The sequence below is a fragment of the Canariomyces notabilis genome (genome assembly GCF_033297395.1).
Source record: "Canariomyces notabilis strain CBS 508.74 unplaced genomic scaffold N656scaffold_32, whole genome shotgun sequence".
Lineage (NCBI taxonomy): Eukaryota > Fungi > Ascomycota > Sordariomycetes > Sordariales > Chaetomiaceae > Canariomyces > Canariomyces notabilis.
In genome coordinates, this window is record NW_027041854.1 from 297,007 (window position 1) to 317,175 (window position 20,169).

General features: G+C 54.5%; 6 protein-coding genes across 6 annotated transcripts; 5 read left to right on the plus strand and 1 right to left on the minus strand.

Annotated features, from left to right (window-relative positions):
• The first annotated feature begins 485 nt into the window (after positions 1-485).
• N656DRAFT_784245 (uncharacterized protein) lies at positions 486-2,944 on the plus strand. Its single transcript, XM_064816128.1, has one exon. The coding sequence runs from the start codon at positions 681-683 to the stop codon at positions 2,688-2,690; it is 2,010 nt and encodes a 669-aa protein (XP_064666052.1). The 5' UTR covers positions 486-680; the 3' UTR covers positions 2,691-2,944.
• Positions 2,945-3,238: 294 nt separating this feature from the next.
• Positions 3,239-5,385, plus strand: N656DRAFT_717967 (actin-like ATPase domain-containing protein; the record flags this gene model as incomplete). Its single annotated transcript, XM_064812241.1, has 3 exons — positions 3,239-3,503; positions 3,573-5,277; positions 5,340-5,385. The coding sequence occupies 3 exons, from the start codon at positions 3,239-3,241 to the stop codon at positions 5,383-5,385; spliced, it is 2,016 nt and encodes a 671-aa protein (XP_064666053.1).
• An 884-nt stretch (positions 5,386-6,269) lies between these two features.
• On the plus strand, positions 6,270-7,714 carry N656DRAFT_848657 (YjgF-like protein). The gene is made up of 3 exons (XM_064819308.1): positions 6,270-6,606; positions 6,791-6,952; positions 7,177-7,714. The coding sequence occupies exons 1-3, from the start codon at positions 6,494-6,496 to the stop codon at positions 7,331-7,333; spliced, it is 432 nt and encodes a 143-aa protein (XP_064666054.1). The 5' UTR covers positions 6,270-6,493; the 3' UTR covers positions 7,334-7,714.
• Positions 7,715-7,739: 25 nt separating this feature from the next.
• On the minus strand, positions 7,740-10,458 carry N656DRAFT_792563 (uncharacterized protein; the record flags this gene model as incomplete). Its single annotated transcript, XM_064817093.1, has 5 exons — positions 7,740-8,356; positions 8,416-9,412; positions 9,463-10,121; positions 10,175-10,270; positions 10,335-10,458. The coding sequence occupies 5 exons, from the start codon at positions 10,456-10,458 to the stop codon at positions 7,740-7,742; spliced, it is 2,493 nt and encodes an 830-aa protein (XP_064666055.1).
• Positions 10,459-14,843: 4,385 nt separating this feature from the next.
• Positions 14,844-18,340, plus strand: N656DRAFT_432861 (uncharacterized protein). The gene is made up of 10 exons (XM_064809631.1): positions 14,844-15,203; positions 15,255-15,266; positions 15,316-15,343; positions 15,396-15,422; positions 15,478-15,608; positions 15,665-15,710; positions 15,755-16,015; positions 16,083-16,250; positions 16,313-16,474; positions 16,535-18,340. The coding sequence occupies exons 1-10, from the start codon at positions 14,986-14,988 to the stop codon at positions 18,245-18,247; spliced, it is 2,766 nt and encodes a 921-aa protein (XP_064666056.1). The 5' UTR covers positions 14,844-14,985; the 3' UTR covers positions 18,248-18,340.
• A 510-nt stretch (positions 18,341-18,850) lies between these two features.
• N656DRAFT_433087 (uncharacterized protein) lies at positions 18,851-19,773 on the plus strand. The gene is made up of 2 exons (XM_064809632.1): positions 18,851-19,482; positions 19,545-19,773. The coding sequence occupies exons 1-2, from the start codon at positions 19,024-19,026 to the stop codon at positions 19,662-19,664; spliced, it is 579 nt and encodes a 192-aa protein (XP_064666057.1). The 5' UTR covers positions 18,851-19,023; the 3' UTR covers positions 19,665-19,773.
• Positions 19,774-20,169: the final 396 nt, after the last annotated feature.

The following is a 20,169-nucleotide window of genomic DNA, read 5'->3' on the forward strand; positions in this document are numbered from 1 at the left end:
GACATGCCTAACGGTAACTGCTAAAGTACCTGATCCTGATTTCGCTAAGTCATCCACCAGATCTAATCTAGCAGGCCATTAGGGAAGAGGAGGGATGAATTACTCCGTATGCTGCTTTCCGTACGCTGGAGGAAAGGATAGTGATTGGTAGAGAGCCTACCAAAAGAAGTGAGGAACGGAATACTACTGGTAACTGGTATACCTACACTTCTTACGTGTAGAGTACTGTGTAAGCAGTCCGAAAAAATAGCAGCCATCGGTTGTTCTCCTAGAACTGGACTCCGTAGGGTATTTTACTTACATGCAATGTAGGGAGGTAGTGTAATTAGGTGCTCTATGTAAAGAGAAATCACGAAATGGCAGAGAAAGTTGCCCAAATGGAACCTACCACGGACTACATACGGAGTACGGAAGTACGGAACGGCTATGGCGCACGGACCGTCTTCTGACGGAATGCCAAGCTACTCTGGTTGACTCCGTACTCCGTATCCTGAACTTTCTCCTCGAAGGCAGTTGCAACATCAATTCCCAGCTGACACATCCTGACAGTCTCACCACCCGCTACCACTTGCACCTTTTGCCAAAACTCGGCGGCCGACATTATGACCACGTAGCTGCTCGGAACGACTGACCCCGACTGCGCTCAACATGGTGTATCCAGCACACGGACACGCTGCATCATGGGCTTTCCGGGACTGCTAGGGTCTTCGAGCATCCACGCCGCGAAGGCAAAGGGCGAAGCTCCCATCAGCATAGCTTCATCATCCTCTGCGACAGTCGCCGAGTCAGTATTATCTGACCACATCTCGGATGAGGCCCACCTGCGACCCATCCCGCCGGAAGCCCCGGATCTACGGGAGCTAAACGCATGCCTCGATGCGCTCGTAGCAGTGTTCCCCGACATCCAGACCGAGGTGTTTCGAGAGATGCTCACCAATTTCGACGGTGAATCAAGACTAGCCTTGGTCGCCGACGCCTTGCTCAAGAACCGAGCCACTTGGGTGAAAGGCCGCTGGCGGGTAGCAGACAAGGAGGGCACATCCAACCTCGCCTCGTCGGGAGCCGCCGGACAGTCATGTGGTATCCAAGTTCCTAAACGAGAGGCATTTCGAAGTCCCGAGTATAAGCAGGCGGTGAAGACCATGGCTTGGCGCGAATTTAGAGGGCTGTCCCGGTCGACCATCAACGCCGTCCTGGCCGAGTCGAACTATTCCTACCTCGACGCCCGTCAGACGCTTGTAGACCTGTCGTCCAAGTCATGGCGCTTTACCATCTCGGCTCTCTTTCTGCGCCGGAAGCCTGTCTCGACCGCCGAGGCCGAGACGCATCCTCTGGTGATCTGGAAATCCACAGGTCAGGGGTCCATCATACCCACTTTGAAGTCGACTGGCAATGCCGAGCTCGATCAGGAGCTCTTTGCAGCCCTTATCGTTCCGCTGAAAGAGCGGTGCCGCGTCGACCAGGAAGCCAAAGACCATCAGATGGCCGTAGCACTGAATAGCGCCGAGGCAGAAGCGACCGAGAGCACAATCGAGTGTACTTGTTGCTTCACCGAGTCGGCGTTTGAGGAGTTCACATCGTGCACTACTCAAGGCCACATGGTCTGCTTCAGGTGCGTGCAGCACTCCGTCTCGGAGGCTGTGTTTGGGCAAGGCTGGCAGCGAAGCATCGATAAGTCGACTGGCACTCTCCGTTGCCCGGCCGTAGATGCAGAGGAATGCCAGGGGTCTATCCCTCAGGAACAAATGCATCGAGCAATGCTTGAAGAGAAGAACGGTGCCGAGATGTTGCATAAATTGGAGCAGCGCCTTGCGGATTACAGTCTGGTGTCGAGTAACCTGCCTCTAGTGCGCTGCCCCTTTTGCTCGTACGCTGAAGTTGACGACGTCTACCTACCTGTGAGCAAAATGCAGCTGCGCCTCCAGGCTCACGGTATCTACAATCTCGTCCTCATCATCCTGTGCCTGTGTTGCATACCCTTCCTGATCCCCCTGGTGCTTTTGTCGTCATTCGTCGCCCTCCTCGTCAGTTCCAAGCGGACCTTTGACGACAGCCTTAAGAGGGAATTCCGCGAAGCCCTCGTTCGCCACCGGCGCCGGCGGCGTGGGCTCAGGTTCGAGTGCCGGAACCCGAAGTGCAAGCGGGCGTCGTGCCTAAGCTGCAACAAGGCGTGGGTGGACGTGCATGTGTGCAACGAATCGTCTCTCGTGGCGCTCCGCACCCAGATTGAGCAGGCCATGAGCCTGGCCATCAAGCGGGTCTGCCCTCGCTGCAACACGTCGTTTGTCAAGACAGCCGGGTGCAACAAGCTCACGTGCCCGTGCGGCTACAAGATGTGCTACGTCTGCAGAAAAGACATTGGCTCCGACACCGGGCCGGACGCTGGGTATAGACACTTTTGTGAGCATTTCCGGCCCGAGGGAGATGGCCGCAAGTGCAAGGAATGCAGCAAGTGCAACTTGTGGGAAGCAGAGAACACGGACGAGGTGCTACAGAAGGCAAAGGAGGAGGCAGAGCGCAAGTGGAAGGAGATGGAACGGAGGGAGCTGTCGGGAGCAGAGAAGACGTTTCTGGAGACGGGCGTGGCATCGCAGGCAGGGCCCCGGGGGCTTGAGACGGTTCTGCGCCAGGGAAGATGGCCGACGCTGGCGGAGGTCTGCGATGTGATCCTGGAGCATGTGCTGGTATAGCCTGTCGGGTAGGTGGGACGGTGCGATCGTGAAATACCTGTAGATCAATGATAATGGTAGGGCATTCTGGGGGGTGTATTGCACTGGGTGGCGTCGGCGTGTTTTGGCAATACATACCTGGGATTTCGGTTTATTCTACATAAGGTACTTGCACAGATTCATGAGCCCGATGTTACCATCTTGGACTTGTCAGTGAATTGTTGGTGTGTTTGAAGGTCAAAGTCAATGTACTGTACGAATATGGATTATGTAAGCACATTTCACATTTGACAGCTGAAGCTCGAGATTTCGTGTCAATGCTCTCCACTCTGCTACGCGCAACGCGCACCCACCAAATCGGCAAGCTTGCACTATCCAGCACAGCAACCACTAAGATAGCCGACTCACCCTGCTTTTGAGAAGACGCAGCGCACCATCGACTCAAGACCGGGTCTTATTCTAGCAATTGGATAGCACTGCCGAACCCCCCGCCAAAATTGCCGACTCACGAAACTCAGTAGCATTAGAATCGACGTCGCTGGTCGCTGCTCGTGCAGGCGCCCGCCGCAATGTCGAGCCAAACTGGCAAATGGCGCGAGGAGCAAGTCCTCATCATATGCCCCGGCAGCCAGACCACGCTGGCACAGCTTGGGTGCAATGAACTGACACCACCAGCCCACCGTTTCCCCACGCGAATGTTTAAAGATGAGGACTCGGACGGCTGGCGACCACACTACACCTACAAGCGTAAGAAGGAGGGGGGGACCACAGGTGACGAATGGGAATACGTCGAGGATATAGACTCGATCGAAGGCGCCGTGTACCCCATTCAGGGTAAGTAGTTCGGTCCAATGCGCCCCGATGCCATGGGCGACCAGCTTGTCTGACTTGACCTCCCTTCAGCCGGGCGCATCGTAAACATGGAGGCTTTCCTCGCCTTCCTCGAGCACGTCCACGGTCAACTGACAAGTACCTACCACAACACGCCGATTATGCTCATGGCCTCGCCGCAATGGACGCGCCCCGATTGTGAGGCCATCGCTCGATACATCTTCGAGAAAACCAAAACCCCCGCGCTGTGCCTGATCCACAGCGGAATCGCGACGCAGTACGGCCTCAAATGGCCCAACATGACGGTTGTCGATGTCGGCTACGAGAAGGTGGACGTGACGTGCATCTACGATGGCCGGGTCGTGTCGTACAAGAGCGTCGGCCCCTCTCCCGGTGTCGAGCACGAGATTAGTGGCGGTGAGGTATTCACGCGCCGGTTATTGAAGCTGCTTGAGTCACAGGGGTTCGACTATGACATGGCCGAGCAGCTGAAGAAGAGCCCCATCTGCGAGGTGCTACCGTATTCGCCCGAAAGCCCCGAGCTGATGGACTTGCCGGTCGAGACTGGGTCAGTCGTGCCGGCGCCGACCAGCGAAGGCCCGAAAATTGTGGAGCCGCCGCGGACATACGCCCCGATAGATCCAGACGACACTGGCGTAAATGGCGACGTTAAGGAAATCGAGGAAGATGGCGTTCTAGATGTTGCCAATATCGTCGCCAGTGGCCAGACAAGAGAGTTTCTCGCCAAGAAGGAAAAGGAGAAGGCGGAGAAAGCCAAGATGGGGAGGAAGGGAAAAGATAAAGAAGGCGCCGATGCAGGCGGGGCAAAACCGCTCAGGCTTCCGAATTCGAAAAGAGTCAAGAACCTATTCCACTACGAGGAGCTAGTGACGGAGGACGTTCCAGTCGCACCCGCGCCCAAAGAGAACGGCGCCAACGAGGTTGTCATGACCGACGCTGCCTCGACAACAGCAGCTCCAACGGGAGACACAACTGGGACCGAGCCAAAGACAGAAACGTCCGATGAACAGCAACCGCAACCCGCCGACGACGCTCCCACGTCCGAGACAGCCCCAACAACATCCGGACGAGTAAGCCGCCGGGTGCGCCGCGACATTGAGGTTGGCCTGGAGCGCTTCCAGTTTGCGGACCGCCAGGAGATAGACCGCATTGTCACGGCCATCTACCGCGCTGTGCAGGGCATCGACGATATGTACATGCGCCCGGGCTGCTGGGAAAACATCGTCTTCGTGGGCAACGGCGCGCGCATCCGCGGTCTGCGCGACAATATCATGCAGACCCTCCAGGCGCGCCACCTTGTTTCCCCGAGTTCGGCCACCATGTTCACCTCAGAACTGCCCTCCAACATGGGCACCCCTTCAGGCACAGGATCCCAGACGCCCACCAGCTCGTTTGCCGGTGGCGGTCAGATACCCACCAGCAGCAGCGTCAACCCCCTCCTGCAGGCGGCCACGACGGCTAGCTTGCAAGTCCCAGGAGGTGTCGGCGGCGGGGTCGGCGGTGCCGGCTCCAGTATTGGCGGCGACGCCGGCGGCGGTAGCGGCGCGACGAGCCACCATTTCCACAGCCAGACGCCGACCAATATACGGTTGGCGCCACTGCCGGCTTATTTGAGCGACTGGTCAAAGCATGGCTTCGAGGAGGCCATGTTTTTGGGGGCGCAGGTTGCCGCGCGGCTGGCATTTTGTATACATAACCTTGACGCACAGGGCTTGGAAAGTCAAAGGCTGATGAGCCTGAGTCGGGTGGATTACAAGTAAGCTTCTACTGCATCTCTTTCTCTCTGCAGTGATTTCAGGTACTGACTGGTATTTACAGTGAGCTGGGCCCTAGGGGCATCAGATCGCATTCCATGCTGGGATGAGAGGCCTTTCTTGGACTGGTCATGATTTATCCAGGGATGTCGGAGACGTATTAGATCTCCAAGGCGTCACCCACCGGTGGAGCCACAGTTTGATAGCGAGATTGGCTAAGATCCACGGAGTTGGGGCAAAAGTACTTTACCAGCGGAGATGAGAAGGAAAGGCAGGCGCAGTGCTAGGATGACTGTTATTCTGGGGAGGGAGGATTTGTGTGTGGTACTGGGACTCCGAATCCCTGGTACAGTACCTAGGTATGTATGGTGAGGATACTCACAGCATGCCGACGATGTATGATTGAGCGTCCATTATGACCCGGGCACCCGAATCAACGTTTCCATGCCCTGGGCCTAGAGAAACAACTCGGTGGCAGCGGCTCCGTGCAGGCGAATGTGTTCGGATTTGTGCAATATAAAGAGCCGAAATGAGGAGTGGGATGAATGCATCTGTTCGGGTTTGGGCACTACGGCGTTGACTAAAAGAGACAGATACAGGAGGAAGCTTTGGCCGTCGTCAATGAAATTCCTCAGGACGAAAAGCAAGTCAACTGCTTGTATGTACATACAGTACAGTACCTGTCAGCCAGATGATATGGTGGCTGTCATGATGGAGCCCCTTTGTGCAATCTGCGCAGGCCATTGCGGGAACGTACCTATAAAGTCACCTCTGAACTTCCTCAACACATACACTCGCCTTAGAAACGTTAGCATGAAGAGCATATAACAGCGTGGGCTCGTGTATAACGGGACTTGGCCTTGGTAAACCCCGGGATACATTGCCACAAACGCAGATTAATGGTTATTGCTACCCGATCTACAACAACTGAAGAGATTGCCGCATGGAATCTGATTAGTTCTTCTGGCAACCTCAAGTTCCCTTGAAAATCGTGCCATTCATGATCACTAGCCCCTATTGTTGACGAGAAAAAGGGGTAACGAAGGTAGACACTAATAGGGTTAGGGTCACACGACTAGCACCTCTTGGCTCAGTGACTCACTCCATCTCTTAAGATTCTGGGAGACAACCGCTCGGTATACCATTTGCTTTACTCCTTCGTCTGTATCCATTCACAGCCTCAGTATTCCAAAGCACCGTGACGTGAGAGGCACATTCATGACCATGGCGTCTAGAAGGAACATCTCCTCTCACTCCCCCTTTGAAGCCCAAATCGGCTACTCCCGCGCCGTCGTCTCTGGGGACATGGTGTTTGTGTCTGGCTGCACGGGGTAAGACCACTGCACGGTAGCACCTGGCCCTGAGTGACTCAGTTGGGGCCCTTCACTAGGGCCCTTCTCCGGGTCCGTCGTGTCACGGATTTCCCCCCTCTCACACCCCTTTTCAGTTTGCGCTCCCTCCGCATTTTGCATGCACCTTAAGTTCCTGAAAATGCGATCTGACTGAAAACCGCAGATACAACTATGCCACTGGCGCCATCTCGGACGACGTGTCGGCACAGGCCGAGCAGTGCATGCAAAACATTGCGTCGGCGCTGGCAGAGGCCGGGGCTACGGTGGACGACATTGTGCGGGTGCGGTACATGCTGCCTGACCGGGCGGATTTCCCAAAGACGTGGTACGTAGGTTGGCTTCAAGCTTCAGGTTTCCTTTTTTTTTTTTTTTTTTTTTTTTTTTTTTTTTTTTTTTTTTTTTTTTTTTTTTTTTTTTTTTTTTTTTGCAGGCGACTTGCTGCCTGCGAGCATAATCCATGTGTCTTGCCCCTAATTAGCGGCAGGCCCTCTCTCAGAATTAGCAGACTGCCGGTTGGCTGACAGAGTATTGAAAAACCATTCCATACAGGCCTGTGCTGCAAAAGTGGCTGGGAAAGGTGCGGCCGGCGGCGACAATGATCCAGTGTGGGCTGATGGAAGAAGTGATGAAGATTGAGATTGAAGTTACGGCGAAGAAAGGGGCGGGCGAGGCAGGCGTTTCTGGCGATGACAAGACGTTGCTATAACGGCTGTAGGAGATGCACATGGGGGTTTATTAACCGGTGCATGTATATACCATCCGAGGGTTGAATGGCCATCGTCGTACTTTCTACGTGCCCTTCTTCCACCCGCCTCGGACGACAAACATTAGACTAGATACTGGGTGATGAGTGTGCCCATTCCATCTTGCTCCTCCATAAAGATGGTAGAGCAATACAAGACAGATACAGATGTACATACCCAGTCCAAACCGCGAAATACCGATATATGAGCGAAACCCAGAACTGCGTAGATCCAACGACGCCCAGGGTAACCAAGCCATTGGACAAGCAGTCGCCCATTTTTATCATCAGCCATATATCGTAAACACACACAAAGAAAAAAAAAAAAAAAAAAAAAAAAAAAAAGAACAACGGTAAAGTTACCACACAATCAGCCACTCTTCCCTTCATTCATATCTTCCCGTCTCTCCGTAAATACACTCCTCCTTTGGGAACTCTCGTTCGACGCGGACGTCGACACAGACGCCGGCCCATGCCCAAGCCGCGCAGTGAGATAATCGCCCCCTCCAGCGGCCCCGATAGGTGGTGACACCGGAGCCGGGCTCTCAACAAACCCTTCCAGTGCTGCGACGGTTCCACCGGCAAAAAGGCGGCCGTCGCCGCCAGGCGCCGACGTCACCGAGCTGACGGTGGCGTCGCTGATCTGACGGAGGTGCGCACGGTCGCGCTCACTGAGGTTCGACACTCCCGAGAGGATGTTGCCGCGAACCGTGCTTGGGCTGGCCGTGGTTGTTGTGGTGGGGGACGTCATCGCCGACGTCATCGGCGCGTTGCCTAGAGCCTCCGAGTCTGGGCGGTAGTATACGGGTGATTCAGTTGGTGGTGCTGGTGGCGGCGGAGGGTGCGGCGTCGGGCTGGACCCCAGGCTGGCGTGGTCAGCCTGCTGCGTGCCAGTGATGTAGAAGGAGCCGTTGTTGAGCGAGCCGCCCAGCTGCGAGCGGTTGCCCGTCAAGCCGGTGCCGTAAAGCTCTGCTCGAGGAGAATTGTCTGAGAATAGTTAGCCAGGTTGACCTAAAATGGCTAGTAGGAAAGAGTACGAGGCATACCGGGCAACTCAACAGGCAATGAAACCTCGGTATTCATCATCTCGACGATTGACTGTGGGGGAACAGCGACACGCTCTACATCGGGACTGCTCGAGGGCGAGTATTCTGTCGAGACGACGGTGGGTGTCTTGGCTTCGCTGGGTTGCGTGGGCTGCCCACGCAGCCACGAGGCGATGCGGTTCCCCCTGGTGTCTTCCGTGCCGGCTTCGCTTGGAGCGCCGCGCAAGAGCCTTCGCCGTCTCCAGAGCAAGACCAGCACGGCAACCATAGTGAGAAACACTAGACCCAGAACCGTTCCTAGCACGGGCGGGAGATACGAAGGTACGCCGCCGTCGCCGCCATCTGGTACAGGGGTCGGAGTAACATTCGGGTTCGTAGTGTTCGACGGGCCGACGGATGCGTACGGATAGTACGTTGTGATTTTGCTTGCCGGGTATTGAGTCGCAAACACGCTGGCGAGTTCATCTGAAACCCATCCGGAGGGGCTCGGCGTCGTCGCTGTGGCACCTCCTGTGCCAGAACCGCCTATTTTCTCGACAACCTGGCTAGGAACGGTATAATTGCTCCACACAGCGGGATCATACCGGTCTCTCCAAGCTCCCGTGGAAAGATCAAATACTCGAATTGTCTCTGTGAGACACGTGGGAATCGATGCTGGTTCGGCGGGATAACCTCCGATGACCAGCATTTGATTCGGGTACGGCATGACGCACTTGTGTCCAGCACGTCCTTCAGCGTCACTGGACGTCAACTTTACCCATGTAAAGGACGGCAAAGACAAAACCCACACGTCGTCGTTGAAAGGTTCCCTCTGGCGCAGACCGTCGTATCCGCCGTAATAGTAGATGTTGTAGCTTGAGGCGTCCTGGGCCGGCGCGACAACTGCACATCCACGAGTGAGCTGGCCAGGGCCGCCAGTCGTGTTCTGACGGTACCAATTGCCACTCGCGACGTCGTAAATGTCGATCGTGGACATGAACGAAGGGCTTTGCGCTCTCTGTATGCCGATCAGCGCTGGCAGATCAACGTTGTTCGGAGGTTACCCACACTAGCTTCCTCGTTCGAGGATTTCGAGGTGATGTTGACAAAATCCGGAAACACGACGCCGCCAAGCACAACCAATATACCTCGGGAACCGACGGGGACCCAGACCAGCTCCGGGTTCGCCCTGCCGGGAATGTCAGGTGGCAGTGTCACGTTGCTAAATGTTTCTCTCTGCTGTCTTGCCATGTCCACTGTGATCAATCTGTTGGACACGTTGACGGCTTGTGTTGACTGGTCCCTGCCGCCGACATCGTAGATGACGCCTCCGCTCGCAGAGCGCAGACCCGAAAAGTACCAAGCCATATTCTCGGACGGCGCACTCGCGGCACCGCCATAAGCAACATAACGGGTCGTATCGGGGCCAAGGTTGTGGCTTACAAACCCTGGTATGAAGTTCTCCCGCGGCGGGCCATACCAATAGCGTTCATAACGCAGCACTGTGTCTCCCGGGGGGTCGGTGAGGGCACTGTTTTTCGGCGTCAGACCGCCGTAGAGAAAGAACTCCTCATGGTTGCCCAGAAGAGCGCCGTCAAAATAATTTGGGGCAAGATTATTGGCGGCTCCGCCGGTTTTGGATATGGCTCCGAGAATCGCCGATATGTTCTGGGTGGTGTTGAAGGGGGTGCTGAAATTGAGCGTGTAAATGAGACCCAGCGGGTTGTCTTGCAACACATGAGCATCCATCTTTGCGATGGAAGACGGCGCGAATACTCACCGTCGTTGACGGGTCTGACTAGGGAACCGTCCGCCAGGCCCGGCTGCCACAACAGATCCCCGCCGTCCAGATAGACCGTGTCTCTGATGACATGGGCTGGGGCATGTCAGCTACCTATTTTGACTCTTCGAACAACTACAGATTAGGCCACGCAGCGTACCTCGAAGTTGTTTCCACTGGCATATCCTTGTGTCGACCTGATTCTCCTGCCAGACAGCCTGGCTCAGGGCGAGCGAGGCCGAGGCTGTCAGCAGCGAGATGCTGCCGAGGACGGGGCCATACATTGCGGTTTCGGCTAATCAAGGCGGAGGAGGGGAAAAACGATGCAAGGGGTAGCTGTTGTCACGCCAGCATCTATGCTAACCAGGTCAAACCAGGTCAACTCAGCATGCGCAGCGGGAATCAATGCCAGAGGTGCCCTGTCAGGGTTGCCGTATCTTCGAAGACAGCAAATTATGTATTGTACGAACACAAGAACGTCTGGTGCGCTAACGAACGAGCCACATTCTGTTGCAGCATGGCCTTCTAGGGAAAGCAGGGGAGATGGTGGAAGTAAGCCACCCAGACACCCATCCTCTGAGCCACACCTTTTTGCGATTGATAAGAAGAAAGGCGAACTCAGCAGCGAAGGTTATTATTGTAGGTAGGGTAGGTAAGAGGCATGGAGAAGCAAACCTCATCCAAGTGCAGGCTGAGCCAACCTGCCTCAAACCCCGCAAAAGTGAGTGCTACAAATCGTGTGGGAGGTGTTCCTTCCCACATCGGCAAGCCACCCTCACACACTTCTCACCGAAGTCTAGACATTTCTGTCTATTGGATGGAGTGGCCCGAGAGTGGCTGCTCACTGGCTAACAGCCTACAGTGCAGGTTGGGTGGCAGGATATGAATTTGTTCAATTCGTCCCCTCACCGCCACGACGTGTTCACGTGAATAATCAATGGGTTGTGAGCATCAGAACGCTGGGAGTCAGCGTACCCTACTGTGGAAGTTTGATTACGGAGAAGTACAGTACCGTACAGTACATGTTCGTCTGTATTGTATTTACTGTACAAGTACATACATAGGTACTCGGTCAGTATGGCAAGTTCGTGCCGACCCGCTAAGACTATTTGTTAGCTTACCGGTCTGTTAGCCTGGCCCGCTACAGCCGGCCCTATGCCTGCAAGGCTCGGCCTAGCAGCCAGACCAGCAGTGAGGGGGGGATTGCCTTTTGTTGTTGGTTGCCATGCTCGCCATGTAGTGTAAACTTCAAAGACCTCTTGCTGTATGTGCCGATCAGTGGTTACCCTACCTATCTCCTCTGCTGGATAATTCAAGACGGCTCGGGAACGGAATGGCAATGCCGAGTTACATACACAAGCGCCGGGGACAGGTTCTCCCCGCAGTTCTATCTAATCCTGTATACCTCCGTACGGTAACCTGAAGTTACATTGCACTCAATGTATTGTATGTATGACATACATACCTACCTTACATACGGATACAGCACATCATGAAGGCGATCGTTCCGGTACTTACCTAAGTTTATTTTTCAGGCCTGCAGACTAGTACCTGACCTACGTGTATAGTACAGTACACCACCAAATACGGACTTGCCACCCTTCAGTTCATCAATAAACCTAAGTGACTCGGTTGGCCATTTGCATTGATGTCAGTTCCTAGGACCGGCGCCGATCTAGTGAATTTAGGGCTTTCCGGTAATTGCTGTGGCGGTTATGGCTGCGTCGCCGAGAAGTGCGGCGTTCCAAGGCCACACCGCCCCAGCTTCATTGAGCCCGGCCCGAGTCTCGGTCTCAGTGTGTCATGCCGGGTCTCCCTACAGTACTTAGGACCGGTGCTTTGCACCTTGTTCACTCATTCTGCTTTACGGATACTTCACCGGTGTTAGGCAACCCGATGCCCGATGGCAGCGCAGATCGACTTAACAGTGAAACAAGGAAAATACTGAACCTGTTCGCAATTCAGTCAATTAATGTCAGGGATCATGCCCGGGTTGAATCAGCCGATTGCGGTTGATCAGGGACGGGATGAACCGTTTTGAACCCGAGGCTGCGGCTCCACGATTATATGTAAATAGTTGTAATTACAGTACAATAAATCCATTGTGTAAATTACCTACACCTCTTTCGTCGCTTCTCGCAGTTGCCAACTTGCCGTGGATCGTGTCTGTTTCTGGCAGCTGCTGTGACACCTCGATAACTAACCACACTACAAGGGTGTGCGTTATCCAGGTCTACCGGTACAAGCATCGTGCGAGGACGGACGGGATGCACGCTCGCTCCCAATGAGTGCAACCTTCCCCACCAATAGAACACGATCAAAACCCGTCTTCGTGTCGAAGATGGACGGCTGCTGTGGCAAAGTGCGGGATGCTCTCTCATATAGCCCTCCAAGCATTCGACCCAACACCATACTCTTTAATATTCAAAGTGGCGAACAGTCGCGCCTAGAACAAGCCGTAATGACTGCTCGAGAAGGTGCAGGCAGTTTGGTCTGTGTACGGACCGGCCGTGACCGGGAGCTGTAACGTTAGCTTTTGCTTCGCATTGCCCCTGATGCGCCTGGGACGACTGGCGAGACTGTTTGCTCCGACCCGGGTACAGTAAGCGGACAGATATGCAAAGGGCGGTTCTGGTGACTATGGTGAAGGTGATCCTATCGTCCAAGATCAACCGGAGGCACTATTGAGATATACATACAGTAGAATACGAAGTACAGTAGTCGGTGTTTCCCGAGAAACTTTGTTCCAGAGGCATCCCGAGAAGGCTGACGAGATGTGAGATTGTGCATTGCTTTTGCTGTCAGTGTTGTTGACGGCGGGGGAGCGGGGCAATCGGCAGGGATTTTACTAGGGCTGGTTAGCGCTTCCCGCCCCGCCCGCCATATTGGGTCCCGCCATCTGGCCTTCCAGCCTTGGCTAAACTGGGACGGAAATCATCCAATCATTCAATGCCAGGTTTAGCAAACTCCTCCTTCCTTCTTGATCGGGATTTTGGCTGCGTTCAGTTGTTAACCATTTCAATGTCATCGAACATGAGGGAAAATAACTTTCAGCTACGGATCCATCTCCTCACAACACAAGGCTTACACGTGTACAGTACACCAACTTGGAGCTGGGCGCGCCGAGAGCGTCCTGATGTACGAAGTATAGACTGGTGTGCCGTCGCCTAGACGACTCATCAGGCCCGATACCATGCAGACCAGCCTGGGTCGCGTCACCTTTGGGATTGGTCACCTTCCAACCGAGCAAGCCGAGGCGTTGTTGGCTCTCCACCCCACGTTGACTACCTATGCAAGGCACACTCCGGAAGTTCGACGCCCATCACGGCTAATAAACAAAAATAACGTTATGGATGCTTTGAATCGACCAACAGAACCGTCGCCGTCGGACAGCGGCAGATGAGAGACGTACATACATACATACGCCTCCCTTCAGGTACCCGGTTGCTTTCTGCCCGTTTCCTTTCGGTCTTGCTCCAAGTGGTGGAGTGAAGTAACCCAAGGTCGCACACATGGACTGCCGGCCCATCCTGCCGCTCGATTTGCAACTGCAATCCGGGGAGACCTGTGTGTTTCTCGTCTGGATATGGATTTGGCGCGCCATTACCTCCGTACATTTGCCTGGAGATGTTGCTGGGCATGGGAGCCCCAGATAGTGACGGTGGCCCCCAAGAAAGCACGGGAGGGGCAGAACGCGGACAAGTGAAGTCCTTTCGGATGTCCCAATGCTCAGCCCGAGCCACCCGGGGGCTTGACAAGCCACTCACAGCAGGTTTCCACCCCAGCCCAACCTCTGCTCACGTTCCACTCACCAGCCCCACCGGGAATGCAACGTCGAGGCAAAAGCAATTCCTCCGTCGCCTCACCCGTTCGTGTTGTTTGCGGTGTATGCTTACGCCAGCCTCCCCGCTTGTCGTGGGTAAAAGCCCATCGAGACCTTGAGGACCTCTCAGGCCGCGGACAACACTGTTTCTGGCAACAGTCTAACTTAGGATCGCAGCATAGTGCTGTCCAACGAGTCTAGAGAGAGCCCTAACGTTGTTAAAAAGCGCGAGTAGCGAGAGCTGCTGCTGCTGCGGTTGATGCTGAGGTGAACATCGGGGCTGCGGCCAGGCGGCGCCCTGCTTTTCATGTTATTGGCTTCCCGCTTCTCGGACATGGAATACGTACTGTACCGTACAATACTCCTTACAGGCTTATACTGCTATGGGGTAGGTAATTATCGTGCTTCGTACCTGGGCTCCAGGTTGGGTGGAAATCTCGAGCAGGGGTACGGAGCTCACCATCCCATCGCGGCAACCATGGAGTTCCATTATGTACGCAATCAGGTAACCATCCTTATGGGGCAGTCCGCAGCCAAGGGTCCCCGCGGGACTATGCAGGCGAGTGCTCGCTGGGAGTTCCAACAGCTCGACCAAGCTCTTTTTTCTTCCTTCCTTCTCGGTTCCTCTATCGTGACCCTCCGGGAAGCAGTGGCCGCTCCGCTCGAGATCAGGGTCGACGAAAATCAAGAGCGCTTTCTGTGACGATCAACAACGTTCCAAGGCTTTGAACGCGGCGCAGCTTGAAAACCGTCTCCGAGTCAAGCCAGCCTGCCAAGCCTCGCTCAGCCGTACCGGTAACATCCACCGAAAGCGCACTTGTGAGCTGCCTGCCATCGCACCCACCCTGTCCAGCCTTATATGATCGGCAGGCACCGCCGACCCTCGGCCGCCTTTCGCATAGCATATGCCAACCTCACTCGTTGCTCTCGCACTCGTTTCGCTTTGAGACGGCTTTCTCTGCTCGTGTGACGGCTCCATCTGAGCAGAATGCTTCTCTCGAAGCTGATCCAAGGCCTAGGGGTCTTGTCCCTCGTTCATGTCGCTTTTGCAGCGGAGGAACCTGTGTACAAGAGGACGAATGAGACAGAGAACTCGGGCGAAGCGGTCGAGGTGCAAGAGAACGTCGTGGCCCATTGGTGTACGAGTACAATGACGGTCACCACGACCGAGACCAAGACGATGACGGAGAAGCACAGCGCAGCAACGTGAGTACAAGCTCGGAATGCCTAGCAATTGAACTCTGCTAACATGGCCAGCGTCACTGTAACGTATGAGACCTTGATTCACTTGTATATAAGCCTTCTAACAGCAATTCAGCGAGACTGTAACAGCTTCCGCGGCCACGGTATGGATTCAGAACCACCCTCGCATCCCGCCTGCGTTACTGACGGTTTTAGGTTACCGTTACGGCTTCGGCGTCCACCGTACGCACTCAGAACAGCCGCCCCTTGCATGCTGCGTACTTGCTGACAGCCCTAGGTTACGGTTACGGATACCGCCACGGCCACTGCGACGGCGACCGTGAGCTGGCTAACCACTCACGAAGTCAGCGTCAACGTGACTGCCACGGCTACTGCAACAGCCACGGCTACTGCTACACAAACCATTGGGTGAGTGCCGGCTGTTAGCCTTGATATACACTCGCCCCAGGCTGACTCGAAGGCAGAACAACCAAGTTCATCACCACGACGCACCTGTCAACCTATACAACGGTGAGTTCTCTAAGCCATGTTAACGACATAGCTGACTCGACTAGTCCTACCCGGTTACCGAGACCTTCACTGTCTGCAAAAGGCATACGGACCAATGCGTGGTTAGCACGACAACTAAGTGGGAGACGACCACCGCAACCGAAACAGTCAAGACAACAATTCCCACCACAATCACCAAGGCCACAACTGAAACAAGTAGCTTCACTGTCACCAGGACTGAAACTACGACGTTCACGACCAGCTACCCGTACACGGTGATCAACAACCGGACAATATGGACGACAGATACCGTCACAACAACCTATGTAAGTCATGAGAGCGCGCCGGCGAAGACCACTGCATATCTAGCGAGCTGTCCACTGACTTCAACAGACGACCAAAATTCCAACAACGGTCCCGACGACATTGACCAACACTGTCACGGCTACTGAATTTGTGCCCACAACACTGACGGAGACAAGCACCTTTACCACTCGCTATATATACACAGTCATAAACAACCAGACGATTTGGCACACTACGACCGCCACGACCACCTATGTAAGTTCATAATGATAATGCTGCGCTCCCCCCTGACGGCAAGCTGTTTCTGATGCCTCTAGACGACCGAAATTTTCACTACTGTCCCCACGACGGTCCCGACGACAGAATATGTGCCAACGACCGAAACGCGAACTGAGACAAGCACCTTCACAACCAGCTACCCGTATACTGTCGTAAACAATCACACGATATGGAAGACAGAAACCGTGACGACAACATATGTAAGCACTTGGAAACCATGCCACCAGGGCTCACTCCTTGTAGGTTGCTGACCGCTATAGACGACTGAGGTCCCGACGACTGTCCCAACGACGATTCCGACGACGTTGACTGACACAGTCACGGCCACCGAATTCGTTCCAACCACAATCCCAACCACCTTGACCTCTATTGTCACCACGACAGAACTTGTGCCAACGACACTGACAGAGACAAGCACCTTCACCACCGTCTCCACATTTACTACCTCCTTCCCTGTCACCGTGACCGATAGCACGACTATCTTCACCACTCAAACGTCGACGGTGACGGCGACGAGCACCACCACCTTTACAACCGTGAGCACATTTACGAGAGAAGTCACGAGCACGCTCGTTAGCGTGAGCACTTTGACCGAAGAGGTCACGGATACGGTCACGAACACGGTCGTCAGCCTCACTACGCTGCCTGCCTCCACTGTCGTCACCACGTTCACTACAGTTCTGCCTGCAATCACCATCACCGTGACAGAGGACGGAACGACCATCACAACCGTTATACCCGGACCCACGGTAACCGAAGTCACGACCGCCACTCTTCCCCCGGTCACAATATCCGTCCCGGGTCCTACCGTGTCCGTCCCCGGTCCTACCGTTACAACTGAGGTGGTGGTCTGTGCCGTTCCGACCCAGAACGCCGCGGCACCTGGTGCAACGCGTCGGGATCAGACATGGGGCTGCGATCCCGGATTGGTCTGTATGCCCATAAAGCCCGGAGCTTGTAATGTGTGGGCAGACTCTCCGAGCGATGATTATGTCTGCGATCCAGGTCGCTGCCTGCCGGCGCCTTATTACCCGCGGGTGGAGTGGCCCGAGAACGAGACGAGCTGGTATCCTCCTACTGAGGGCTATTTCAACCTCAACCCCAATGCGTTTGGTTTAAGCTACGAGATTTTCGAGTTTGACGAGGTTGTGACCGTGATTGATGGGAAGAAGACAACGGTCACGACAGGCGACTGGGCCTCTCAGACGAGCATTTCGCACTTCCCGGCACAGACCACGACGTCCGCCGTGACAACTACGACGAAGCATTACGCACGGGACCATACGCATCTTCTATTGAAGCGGGACGAAACGGTCGTACCAGCTGTTTGCTTCGACATTTGCAACAACGCGTACTTGGAGGCCCAGCGCGTCGGCAAGTCGCCAGAACTATGCCAGCCCGACTCTGTTTTCAGGGAATATTATGACAGCTGTCATATATGCATTGAGGCAAATGTCGCCGATGTTGTGATTACCAAGAGGGTTTACTTGGATTCCAAGTTCGAGCAGTTCCTTGGCTTCTGCGACCTTCAGCCCGGGGCATCACAGGTCACCAACACGCCGCCACAAACCCAAGTGACAGGAACGCCGACGCTCACTTCCCGGACGCAGGAGGCGCCGAATACGGAAACGGCTCCCGTGCCGATCAGTCCCTCGACCACAACCTCGGCTAGGCCATCACCGACCTCGTCAGAAGTCGCCTCGGAAGTTCCCCCGTCCTCGACCTCGATCCCTACCTCGACCTCGACTTTGACCTCGACTTCGACCTCGACCTCGTCGGAATCAAAAGTCATCCCGACGTTCACGCCCAGCCTGACGGTGGGTCCAACCTCGCGGAATGGGACGTCACCCACGTCGCCTACGACGACCCGCCCCCTTGCCACTGCCGCTGCCCCGGCTAGGATGGCCCCGCGTGGCATCTTTGGCCCGGGCAATGTGTTTGCTTATTTCCTGGCCGCCATCTTCTTGCTTTAGATGGCAGCTTGATGTTTCGCGAGCATCTTCACTTCTTAATACTTAATTCCTGTGTCAAAAAAGCTATTTTTAATGCGGAGGTATTGAATGGGTGGATGAGTCTTTTTCCCCCTTCTAAACAGTCCTTACGCCTGATGGATCGATGAGGGACGATGATGGGAATGGGGATGGATAATTACGAACTTCATGACGCTCCTTGGGGTAATGTCTATAACGACCCTTTTTTGTGATTTGCATTGTTGGATAAGGGTCTGGGTTTTTGGCATAACATTTTTGAGATACCCGCTACTCTGTCTTCGGAAGAGTATGCACGTCACTCTTTTGCATGGTCTGGTCAGGTTTGGGTCTAGGGGGCATGTCACTCATTTCTCGTGCAGCACTGAATTGGACATATATGGTAGATGGAAGGCAACCGGGGAGTGTATTTGAGGAGGGAGGATGATGGGAATGCTAGTGCTCGGTTGGGAAGCACAAGGCCGTTTGGATTCCTGGTCAAAATGATGGAGGGTTAATTGGGATTGGGCTGGTTGCATGCAGTGCTATCGAGGATGGGTAGACCAAGCAACCAGTTGGGCAACAAGTTGCGATAAACAATGGAAATCTTTGGTTTGCGGTGGCTTATGCCTAACAGACCGACCCTTTCGTGTTGTTGGGTGTGATTGGCGGTTATATGCATGATCCAGCCCTATCAGGGTGATGGTGTTGGTGTTGTTTGTCAATCTTCCGGCCTTTGCGGGTAAACATACAACTACGTAGCCTCGGTGAGCAATCTAGACATGCCGCAAGACATGCCCAAGAAGGGGACGGGAAGAGAGATTGCGTGGTTGCTGTCGGAAACCCGGGTTGGTCGGTGCCAAGACAACTATCATCGTGACATGTCGCCCCCAACTTCCACATACAGCATTTTACTAAGGCTGTCACCACACTTTAGCGAACCCCCTCGCTCTACACATATTGATAGGTACGTGTATTCGTATGTATGTACTTGCAATAGTCTCTCTTCTGTCCTCGTCCTTCTCCTTTCCAGTCCGCCGAGGCAGCCAACTTCCCCGGTGGTACTGGTCGCCGGTGAGTGTTCACATGAAGGCGGGGGGTTCAATCTCGGTTCGGCGAGGTTCTGTCCGGCTCGGCGCGCCCGGCAGCGGGATAACTGGACGTTGTCCGCTGGTTGGAGGTGGTTGCTGAGCAGCTTTGGCTGGGCAACCTTCATGGAGGTTTACCGCCGGCGGGCACAGGTACGTAGTCGGGGCTCTGTATCCATTGTGCACTATGTACCTATGCACTAATATTAAGGAAGGGAGAGTTGTCAATGATTTCTTCTGTCACTACCTCGCTTACAGAGGGGAGAGGTCTGAAGGGATCTCAAGGGGAAGAGTTTGAAGAACATAAAAGCGTTGGAATGATGAGTCGTGTATAAGGCCAGGAAGACACCGCATAGGATATGTTTTGGTTATCAACGAGCTGTGGGCGCGAGGGTTGGAGTCAGTGGTAATGTATGTAAGAACCCACTTGAGTAAGAAGCGTAGGAACAAGCCACCCCGTCAAGTAGAGATCTCGTCCTGTATGTGATCTGGCGTGCGTCCAGGCAAGTAGACCGCTTTTGCCTTGAGTAAATCGAATAAATCAAGAGTACCTCAGCAATCCAGTATCGTCGGGCGGGGCTTCCTGGAGTACCTAGATCGAGAATCCTCAACGGACAAGAAAGATGATGAAGGCCACCCTATCCAATATAAGGCCGAAATATCGACATAACTCCCTTGATGTATGTACCCCGAAAAGCAGCAGTGTCCTAGCAATATTATTAGTTGGTTTCGCTTTCTCATGGAACGGCATTGTTTCGCCGTGAGACACAACAACGGATGCTTCATTGCTTTGGAAGTGCGCCCTTGACTGAGGTGGTTCCGGAGCTTGTTCCGTCTGCG